Source organism: Styela clava, chromosome 5 (assembly GCF_964204865.1).
Source record: "Styela clava chromosome 5, kaStyClav1.hap1.2, whole genome shotgun sequence".
NCBI lineage: Eukaryota > Metazoa > Chordata > Ascidiacea > Stolidobranchia > Styelidae > Styela > Styela clava.
In genome coordinates this window covers 2,897,081-2,909,245 of record NC_135254.1, presented here as the reverse complement: position 1 = coordinate 2,909,245, position 12,165 = coordinate 2,897,081, and the positions used below count along the sequence as shown (strand labels likewise).

At 35.4% G+C, this 12,165-nt stretch overlaps 1 protein-coding gene across 1 annotated transcript; it reads right to left on the bottom strand.

The window, feature by feature from the left end:
- Positions 1-3,057: 3,057 nt before the first annotated feature.
- On the bottom strand, positions 3,058-11,252 carry LOC120332850 (uncharacterized). Its single transcript, XM_078113283.1, has 5 exons — positions 9,912-11,252; positions 8,935-9,101; positions 6,837-7,033; positions 5,809-5,893; positions 3,058-5,167 (listed from the first exon to the last, which is right to left on the bottom strand). The coding sequence occupies exons 1-5, from the start codon at positions 11,218-11,220 to the stop codon at positions 5,141-5,143; spliced, it is 1,785 nt and encodes a 594-aa protein (XP_077969409.1). The 5' UTR covers positions 11,221-11,252; the 3' UTR covers positions 3,058-5,140.
- Between the last annotated feature and the right edge of the window lie 913 nt (positions 11,253-12,165).

Here is a 12,165-nt window from a genome sequence, read left to right as displayed (position 1 = left end):
GTAGTGCTTGACAGCTTGGTTACCCCACAATTTCAGTTACCCTGGCCCACAATTCTGGTCCCTTGTTTCCGTTTAGTGCAAATTTGATTATGGGTATTGGTTTTGATGTAAAACTAAAAGAACATGTTATTAGTCCCACAACTAAATTCGTTAGGTATATCCTCTGTAATTGCTGTAAATATATGCACGATTAACCCTCTGACTTCCACAAAATGGCAATTTGTGGGAGTAACCTTGCGTAACATTGAGCATTTTTATGTATAACCTTATAGTAGAAACAGTGTGTACCAATATGGAGGTAACTAATTTTGTTGCCTATTTTACATCAAGTTGTGTAAAGGAACTGAAATCTATGGGCAGGGAGTATATTCACTTGGCTAACACAGACAGTCCTCGTACTTGTAATAGAACTAAAATAAGGTAAATCGGAATTATGGCCTAACTCGAACCTGGTACACACACTACGTGATTTCTGAAATAGGCATCTTGATTAATCAAGTTCAGTTTATTGTATATTTGCCACTGATATCAAACAGTATGTAAAGGGCTACTACTGTTTGAAGAACTGAAATCATTCTTACTTGGCATTCTGTCATTAGTAATGCTGGAGGTTTGACAATAGTTATTCCAGCAAAATAATTCAGCCACGTGGTGGCGCTGAAGGTTCAAGTTATTTCAAACCAAAATAGATAGCAGTTTTATCTTAAAAGACATGAATTATCTTTCCATGTTTCAGATCCATGAGATGGTTGCTGCGATGAGGCATGCTGCGGATGTTGATAATGAGCATTATCTCAGAGATTACGAAGAATTATCCCGATTGGAAACAGAAAATGACATTTTAGGAGAAATGATGATAATTATCCCGATTGGAAACAGAAAATGACATTTTAAGAGAAATGCTGATGATATCTAAGAGTTCATTTGGATCAAGACTCATAACCACTATACATGGGGGGAATCCCCTTAAGACTACTCCCCAGACAATTATTATATTACAATAGGGAGGAAGTTTATGTTCCTTCAAAGGGTACTCTCCTAGTATGTGTACCAGGTTCATAATTTCATTCGTATTTTCATTATTTTAGTTCTATTACGAGTTTGGGGACTGTCTATTTTAGCCGAGTGGATATACCACCTGCCCATAGGTTTCAGTCCCTTTACACAACTTGATGTAATGTAGGCGAACAAAATTAGTTACCTCCATATTGGTACACATACTTCTGGAGTGCCCCTTACTCTTGTTATTCCTTGTGTTTCTACTGAAACTCAGTATTGAGAAAATATATCTGGTTCATACAAAGTACTCTGCACAAAGCTGTAGACCTGGGTTTTCCAAACTGGGGTTTGCGAACCTCTGGGTGTCAGTGATGACTGCACAGGGAGTCCGCAACTATATGAAAGGAGTCTATCTTTAATGATTGGATTTAACCAGAAAGCCTTTGCATCATCTTGGTTGAGCGCTGCAGACGAATATCCATCGCTCTCAGAAAAGGCAATAATAATTTTATGTGCGAGGCAGCAGTTCTTGCCAATATGATGACAAAATACGGGTCGAGACTTGCAATAGAGTTGAACCTACGAGTTTGCTTGCCACAAATTGCTTTAAAAATTGATGAATTGTGCAGTGAAAAGTAACCTCATCCATCATATTAACATTTTTTGTGTTGTTCATTCTTCCTCGCTGGTTTGACATAGAAATCGATATGGCTTATTAGCATGGGGGTTTGTCAAATACAAGATAAACAAACAGGGGTGCGCATTTCGAAAAGTTGGAGAAAATACTTGTATGTTCCTTTTGTGTTTAGCTCAGAATTGGAAAAATATATCTAATTAATTCAATGTACTCCACACAAGGCTGACATTGACAGTTGACAGTGATTTATAACCGGGATTCCTTCCGCCAGTACAGTCCAGCGGTTTGCGTTTAAATCCGATAGTCTATAGTATTAAATCTATATTATTAAATACATGAATAATATAATAAGTGTGTTTCATGAGAGACTTTCATTATTCTGCATCAAATTTCTGTTTCCACATTTTTTGATTGGCATTACACTGGAGTTCCTTAAGCCTTTGAAATGTTAATTGGGGTTCCGCTCCTCCATGGAGATTGAAAAAACACCGCTCTAGACAAGAAACACTCGAAAGAGGTTCAATATAGCGTCCCTAACATTTGGGAATGGGGCATGATCTTCTACGCAAACTGGTCCCACATCGTGCTCATGCGTCAACCTTTACAACCTTATCACCGACCTTGGGCCCAAAGTCAGGGATTTTAAATGGAGTTCGTTAGTATTGGAGTCTTGAGTCATAATTTAAAATTAGATGGCCCGAATTCGAGATTTTTGGAAACGCCTGTGATTTTGTTGTTCTCGAGTCCTAGTTGATAGATTTTTGTCAATTTCAAATTATCTAAAATTTTGTTATCGGGAAGTCCAAATTCGGGGCCGTTTTTGTCAACACTGGAGCAGTTTCTCAAACGAATGTTTAACTGAATAGAACCTTTATAAAAAAAAAAGGAAAATGCAAAGTTGGAATATTGCACATCTGTGACACGCTGTTTTAGCATTTTGAGGTTTTATAGCAATTGGAGGTTGCCAATTTTGATTAATGTGCGGGTGCGGCCAACTATAGGAGTTTTTAATTTAGTAATTCCAATTACTTTGCGTTGCGAAGCCTATACCCGAGTCCAATCTATGCGTATGAGGTTACAATGCCCTAATAGCTAGCTTGTGCAAAGCGAACTACGCATGTCATAGGATCAATAACCAAATATTTTGTGCCTGCAACAACTAAAAAGCATATGTTAAATAAGTTGCGGCCTACGGTTTCACCCAGTTATTTCTAAAGGTTGCACACTGCTGGTGTAGGGATTGGCCAAATCAACAATCTAGTATTGGAAACAGCATTTTTGAACATATTCTTAATGTTCAGTAAAGAACATGAGGTTCTTGTTTCTTGAATATTGATTCGAATCAGATTGGACATTCTTAATACTCCATCATGTTGGGTATATCCAGGAATAAAAATGTTTGAATTTGGTATACAATTTATTTATTAAACAATGTTATTGAAATGTCAACTGAAAGCAGATTTCCTGAATTATTATTGATTTGAAGGCAGAAATCACGATTCTCCTGTAGGGTTAGATCATAATTGTTATGAAATATATAATATAATTGTTATAAATGTTATGAATTATTAACACATTCTTTTATATTAAATTTGTCCGAAAACACATAAAATACACTTGAGCACATAGACAAATTAATTTCGATGTGCAAGAATATACAAAGTCACATATTTCCATAAAATTATTTTGATGGAACTCTTTGATTTGTATATTGTCAAATGCTTCATAATAGGTACTCCTTAAGTATGCGAACCAAGATGGCAGACACTGGAATGTAGTATGTGTACCAGGTTAGGCCATAATTTCAGTAACAAATACTACGGCATAATTTTATTCCAATTTTCCCTATTTCAGTTGTATTACGAGTTCGAGAACGAGCCAGGTGACTCCCATAGTATCTGTTACTAAAATTATGGCCTAACCTGGTACACATACTACGTTATGGTGTCCGGCATCTCGGTTCACATACTTCGGTAGTACCTCATATTCTACAGAACTTGGCTTGGTTGCGTAATTATAAAAATAAAACATGAAAATGCTATAGGATATTGATAGATATATACAGTGGTGGTTGGTAATTAGGAGATCAGAACAATTGTATAGATCTATTGGAATGTGGTATATACAGTAGCAGTGGGGAACCTAGGGGAAAAGTATACAATATGCCATAAAAATATTATAATAAAGTACATAAGAACGACATTGAAACTTAGATTAATATTATATTTAATTGTGGATAGCAATTGGGACCCATGGTAGAAATAGAAAGTATGAACCAATGGGCATTCGGGGGTTCTCCAGATGTATGCGCAACAGGGTGTCGCACAACCTGAATCCTAACCGGTACACACATACTATGTTCAGGTTGTGCGCCATCTTGGTGCGCATATTTCTGGAGGTCCCATTCGGGTATAACCTGTTACAAATTGCCCAAACAATTTTCAGGTATTGTGACTGACATAAAAATGCCAGTTGAATTAACATATTATTTTAATTTATAAAGAATTATTGCGAATAAATTCACTAAATTGTTTTCACTAAATTGATTCCCCCAAATCTAATATATTGACAATACAACCATCCTGTTAGCCTAGTGTTCGAACTAAACAATGTTTGCATGTCTGATTAAAAAACCCAGGTCATATGCCCACCACCTCCAAGTTCAATCACTGCGGCACCCAGAGTGTTGTATGCAGTGATAAACAAGAATATTTCAAGTCCTTTTGTGCGATATAGAAGTTCCATATTCGGTACTCCTGTAGTATGTGAACCTAGATGGCAGACACCAGAATAGGGTTAGGCTATACCGATAATTTCAGGTATAAATACTATGGGAGTCACTTGGCTGGTCCCTGAACTCGTAATAGGACTAAACAAGGAAAATTAGAATAAAATTATAGCCTGTACTTACTACGTTCCGGTGTCTATAGTCTCGGTTCACATACTACGGGAGTACACCATATTTATCATTGGATGCTTGTTCAGGGCAATGGTAGCCATGAGAATACCTCAAAAATATTTATATATTTAGCAGTCACAGATATCTAACAATATGTAAAGAGCTAGTATTCATTAGAAAGGACCAGAATGTATACAGCTTGTCATTGCCCACCCAATCTAATACACTCTGGGTGAGGTGAGGAGTGAAATCTAAACATGAGATGTGTAATCTGCGATGCCAGCAAAGTCAAGTCTTACGCTTTAGCTTTTTAGGCTGTTTCAATTATTTCATAAAATGCCCATATCCATGTCGCCTAGGGCATTCTACTTATTGATATGCCCATTAGCCATACAGCAATGGCACAAATATATTTTCTCAAAATATTCACCATTTTCATCTTATAAATTAGTTGATCAAAGACACCATTTGCACAATGGCTGTAATGGCATTATTGCTTTGACCTTTGATGTAGTTTTGATTTAGGCGAGGTCAACGTCTCAGTTCAGTATCCCATGCAGTAAAAGTGAAACCAATGTTGCAGAAAATACTTTCTTGTCTTTAACTTATTCATAAATTATCCCCAATAAACTCTGTGAAATGAAATAAATATTATTATGTGAGTTATTATGTGAATTTCTTGTCTCTGGTAAAATCTCAGTATCTCTGAAAAATATTAGTCATTTACATATCAGTGGATGCTTGCTTGTACAGAGTCTTGTCCAGAGGTAAAAGGGGAAAAAAAAAACATTATTTTCTATATTATTAAAATCACCATATCCTACACACTGTTTTGTCATCACTTCAATAGTGGATTGTCAAAGAACCTACATGAAATCAAAAGAACTGGGTGGATGTAAAAGTTGGACCTTGAACCTATATTGTCAATAAAAACTGCCCAGAAGATAGAGTGTCTCATTGAAGATTGCGCTTTTGAATTTGCATTTTAAAAGCTTCAAAATCCTGTTATTGTGACATCATATGTGACAGTAGAGCACTTTATGATGTCTTTAGGGCTGGGCTTTCCAAATCGAATTATTAGAATTGGAGAAAATTTCATGTAAACAAGCAACCCTTTATCTACCTTTGATACCAATGCAAGTTCATTACTCAATTCAGTTTCAAGTGATGATTATCCAACTTGTTATTTCAGGAATTTAAGACTGTTCATATGGATGCATGTTGGGGAAAGTGGGCAAAGCAATATTTTGCCAAATGAATAAAATTATCTCACCCGTATTGATTCATCATACTTGAATCCTTTCGCCTCCAATGCTTCCTGCAGTTTTATTGTATGGTTTGAATCTGGATATCCATTGCTGAAAAAATGAATTTATGAACTCTCATTGAACATGTACATAGAAAAAGAATGGAAGTTTGGTAAATGATGGATCCTGACTTCAGAGTATTGCAGTACAGAACTTGCACCTAGGGATTTGAAGAAAAAACTCTTATTTGACAAACATTTAGGCGCTCCGGAAGTATTCGTACCAAGATGACGCACAACCTGAAAACTAACCTGGTACACAATACTATGTCAGGTCGTGCACCATTTTGGTACGAATACTCCAAGAGCACCAACATTTAAATTTATCATAAGCGACCAATTTAGTTTCTGTTAAAAAGTCTGAAATTGCAACTTCTTAACAGGAACAAATTATGACTCTGGCTCCCAAATAAATGTTAAAATTCAACTTGTCTTGAGTTTTGAGAGTGAATTATAACAATACCATTGGTACTGAGAACCACACCCATAGTGCAGATGCCCAAAATACAACATTTTAGAATCATAATTTAGATTTCTTATCTATTTAATAAATACGAGTTGTGGTCATCATGGTTAGGTGGATATGTCCGGAATTTTAGACCAGACCCTGGCAGTTAAAAAACATTAAGTCACTCTGAATTTAATAAATCATTTTCCTATAAAAATGAGCCTAATTTTCCTTTGAGCAAGGTTGGAAAAACCCAAATAAATAAATTTGAATAATTTTTAGGAAAACTATTTCATCCAAAATGTCTTTATGGTTTAAATCCCAAGGTCATTATGAGCAATAACTTAAATACCAGGGGTTGTGAATCCTATTTTTTATTATTTTCCATAAATGACGATTTAGATATCAAAATAAGGATTTAGAAAGAATTTTGAATTGTTTTGTAGTGCAATACATAACAAGATTTTAAATTTGTTTTATTCCTTCCTATTTCCTAACATTTTATGAAGTAAGTAACCACCAAATATAAAACACACAAAGTACTTACTTTTCTGGTCCTCCAGTTTTATTAGTCTTATGAGGAAACTCGTCGTTCCAAATAATTTTTCCTCTTCTGTCACCAACTTCCTGAATCTTGAAAATCAATTCTGCATCGAATGCTTGTCTGAGTAAGTTGCGACATATCCATCCATCATCAGTATTTGGCAAATATTCAGTAAATTCTTGAGCTTCATATGAAACCCCCTGAAGAAACAAACAAAACTAATCATCTCCCATACCTGGGGGTTTGTTAAACTGATATAAATATCAGAATATCTATGAAAGTTTAGCAGAAGTTAAAAAATTTCTAACAAAATACTTGGTTTTTCTAAAAAATTAATTCAACTTGACAACACAACAACTTAATTAAACATTGAAATCAGAAATTATAAGAAAGCCCGCTAAATATTTAGCTTGTCGTGATTTTACTGCATCATTGAATCAAATTCTAAATTAAACATAGCAGAACTAAATTCTATGAACAAATTAAATTTAAACGAACCACGAGTTTAATATTACTCAAGTTTCAACAAGCATGATCTATATATGGCTATGTTACGATTTTACTGCACAAATGGCTTCTATATTCGAACTTTTTCTCAATAACAAACCTTTCAAAGCTTTGATTTCCATTAGAACTGAATTCAAACAGCATACCAGTTTAAATTAATTATAGATGGACAAAGCATGAACCCGAGTCAACCCATATAAGCATTATACAACATACTGCCTGATTCTGTATATTTCTATGAGAAGCAATAACTCATGTGAGTGAATGCAAACATTCAGCAATACTTCTTTCAAGATTCTGGGCTGTGCAATGGCCCAACACAGTGGTTACCAAAGGGTGTGCCGCGGTGCACTAGTGTTACGTAACAATAGAGATGGACACTGCTTGCTGCAATTTCCCAAGCTGCAGTTTATTTATCTGTTGAACAGAGTTTGTTAGAGTTTCAAAATAAAATCAGGCAGAGAAAATTTGACATTAGGCGTATATGTTTACAAACATGAAGTACACATTAATGATCACAATATTGAATTTTATTCAAATTTTTCCCATTATTGCGTCGTTAGCAGTTTTTTCCCTAATAATTCAGCACTGGCTGCACTGCACAAACAAAAATATTTGAAACAATTGGCCTAATGGTTGACGTGTTGGACTGAACTAAGCTGACATCACATATTGAACATCTCGGTTCAAATCCATGCCAACCACCTCACCCAGGATGAAATAAATTGGATAGGAAATGCAGAACCAGAAAATTCGAAATAATAATATATCTCCTTAAATATCATTAGATATCAGTGTCTGATAGCTCAAATTTCATTCAATATAAGATATGACAGAATTAACATATTTATCCTGGGGAGAGAAAAGCTGATAAGACGGCTTAATCAAGTGGCGAATCACAGCCTCTCATCCGGTTACCAGTCTATAACACGTAAGAGATTGTTTAGCCAGTTATTCGTTTTCGGAAGAATGGACTTGATGGTGGAGGAGGCTGTAACACACCAGTGGTTACGTGAACCACCCTACTAAATATTTGTGGCTGCTTGTATAGGGCCTTGTTCCAAGCAAAAGGCATGAATAAGCATGGCATAAAAAAAGTAACATGACAGTACTATTATAAGGGATGTCTTTGCCATTATATCAAAATCACCATATTTGGAGCATTTATGAAATCAAAGGGTATGACAGAAAATTTTCTATTTTCCATCCACGTTTTTTCTTCACATCGTGTTGTATTTAGTAAATTTTGACATATATAATGATTTTGCTTCTTGATTGACAATAAGATATATATTTGTGACCCCTCAATGAATCAATTCAAGAAATTCATAATAACAATAATTGTACCAAAGAATTCTAGGCAAACTATCAGGTTATGGGCATCCCTAAATATTACTTTCAACAAATTGTAATTTTCCATTTATTGCACTGGTATTTGTTTCAGGAAATATATTTTAATTGATCGATGTTCAACTTTACTAATGTGCAATGGGGATTGATATTAAAAACAAAAACCTTATTGATTAGGAATCTTGATTCCAGTAAATCTGTAATTTATTTTCCAACCAACAGTTAAATTTGTTTCATAACTCACCTTCAGACTTCCAGCAGGAAATGAGTAGGTGATGACACGAGTCCACCATCCTTCATATCCTGGCAGTGATTCTTGAAACCTATTCCATCTCATCCCCCCACCAGGTGGTTGTTGGTTGATGATTTTTAGACTAGAAGTAATTTGACTTGACGACTGAGATTCTGCACCTGGGTAAAAATAAAATCAAAACTTGTAGCAAGAGTAATGTTTGTTCCTGTTTAAGCAAAAATGCTTGTGATTGAAGGGTTCAATGATATCTAAAAGGTACCATGGTATATAAAAATTATAAATTAAAAGAATGAAAATTATGATAACTAGATGCAGTTAAACAATTTAGGGGTTATTTGAGTTTTGGGCAATGCCATGGTCTAGCGATTGAGGTGCTAAACTGTAGGGTTTGCAGATTACACATCTTAGGTTCTAATTCTTTGCCCCTCATACCTAAGTGTGTAATAAATTGGGGACAAAGCCAACAAAAAAAAATCTGGTTCTCCTTCTTACATATCATTAGATATCAGTGGCTTAGAGTATATAGCTTTGTTTGTTAATTAAAGCATTGAATAAATTTTTGAAAAGTTGAGTTTATGGAAAAATAACACTGACATGGCCAACTTCAAATATGCCGAGTCATGAGTTTATTCAATACCATGAGCCTGGGTCAGAGACATCAGATATTGTTAAAATTTACTTATTTCATTGAATTTATAATTTATTCATACATGCAACTGTTGAAAAACCAAGGCTTGAAATTTAAAATTTCGTTTGCACCTATTGATGCATTTGAACACAAAAAGTTCTTCCATTTTTCCAGATTTTCAAGCCAACGCATCGTATAATCGAGTCCTAGAATGAGAGTTTTGATGAAAGATATTTCAGAACCACATTGGAAAACCCCCGATTCATCAAAACTGACAGGGAAGCATCGTTAACCCAGTGATTTTCAGTATTTAACATATAATAAACTTTTTTTCTATTACCTTTACATGGCCAGGAACTGACTGTGCCATAAGCCGATGCACCCCCTGTGGCGGAAAATCCTTCCTCATCATCTTCTGAAGAGCTTGAATCTGGTGAGGCCAAGGGTTTCTCTGCATTTGGTTTTTCTTCAGCTTTTGAAGACAGACGGGAAAATAATTCGTCTACCAGCGAATCGTAACATTTATCTGACTTTTTTACTAAGGGTTCGAGTCGAACTGTCTCTTTAAGAAACTCGAGAGATAATTCTGTGAGTTTAATGAAACTAAACAAATCTTGAAAGATTTTTCTTCGGTTTTTGACATCATGTTTCACCCATTCGATCATCGCCTTATATTTGACAGCCTCTGAGGAATAATTTGTGCCTGAAGATTTGAATAGTCTAAGTATGTCATCCTTACTGATATCAAGAAATTCACTTTTCTTGCTAATTTGTTCAAAATTTGTCTCCATGAATCGATTAATGGAATCCTTAACTGTTGTTTTTTCAGGAATTTGATTGGTTTCAGAAAAATTCTTCAAGATAAAACAGTTGTCAATATCAAGGTTTGTCTCAAATTTTTGGACGTCAGAAAATAATGCAGTAATTACTGATTCCTTGGTTGATTTATTGTTTTTAACAATGGGTTCTTCAAGGACAGTTTCCAGAAGAAATTTGAAGGGAAATTTCTCGATGCTGACAAGTTCAGAAACATCTACTTTATCTTTTCCTCTTGCCCATGTTACCACAGCTTTCCATGATGTTTGGTAAGTCTCATTTCTCATGTAACGCAAGAGATCTGATTTGGTGATGAATGGAAACATCTCAGAAGAAATAACAGATTTAAAATTATCGATCACGACTTGTTCGGCTTGTTGTTTAATATCATGGCGATCATACATTTGAGCCAAGTTGATTACAGAGAGACAATTTATTGGAGATATGGTAATTTCCAAGAATTGAAAACAAAGATTCGTTAATTCCTCCATTCGTAAAAGATTGGAAGCATGCAGGATATGCTGAATGTTTTCTATTTTCAAATCTGCCTTTCCTTTATACATGAACTCTACGCATTGTGCGATCCCATCCTGATCGACATCCTTCATTATAACGTGGCCGTCATGAACTTCCTTCAAGTTGCTTGAAAACATGGCTTCAAAGTATTCTGAAGAGGCTGTCAAGACAGTACGATGCACTCGGAATGATTTTTCACCGACGTTGATGTTGAAATCGCAAAGAAATCCTTTTTCTTTGAACCTGTCATATGATGTCATGAGACGATCTGACTGTTTTGCTCTAGCCTGGTCTATTACTTTCGAATTCATCTTCATACATCAACAGACACTTACAATATAATCCTTAAACTAAGATCTAAAAATATTAGTTTGGTTTTTTATCAAGGATAAAATGCACAATCACACGTTTATCTATTACAAATTAGCTTCAACTTTACTAGTTCAGCTCACAAACGACAACGAATTATTGCGCTAATAAGTTAATAATAAGTATTTCTCTAGATCAGCTGTTCCCAGAGTAGGCGATATCGCGCCCGATTGGCGAAAGCGATACAGAAGAGGACGAAAAAGTCGAAGGGGGCAATAGAGGGAACAATTTTGCAAAACCTGTTTTTGTTCGACGGCTGGTGCATCGTACATTTGATTGGTGTACCCTGCGCGTGTTCCCAGGTTTGAATTCTGTGGGCGATAATCACACGCTAGAGGGTTGCTGGACTACTCCCCGCCGTGAGGTAGTTTGCGTAGCCCATGGGTCTGCAACCTATGGCCCGCGGGCCAGATAATTAGACAAATGGCAACACGCAGAAAAGTTGATGCTAAGTGCAGGGTTTCAATAGCGTAGAAAATATGTAAATGAAGCCCCTTGAGATGCAATGCAATAAGGAAATAAAATTTATATTCTATTCGAGAGATGCATAACTGCTTGATTTTTATAAAAAATTTTACTTCGTGGTTTGGAAGTATGTATATGTGTGAACAATTATTTTCCAAAATGAATATTACAAAGAACAAGTAGAGAACTAGAATTAGCAACAAGACAGTGTCACATTAAATGTCATATGTAATTTTTTTTTTAATAAGAAGAATAAGTTGAGTTCGCTGGTTGTTGCAGTCTTCGAGCGCGACCACTATTATAACTCTGGCTTATGTACTACAATGTGGCTATAACTTTGAAAGTGTAAATGGGAAAGGCTATGGCAAACAGGAAAAATATAGCAATCACTAATTTCATTATAATCTAACAAAATAAACTCTGGCATA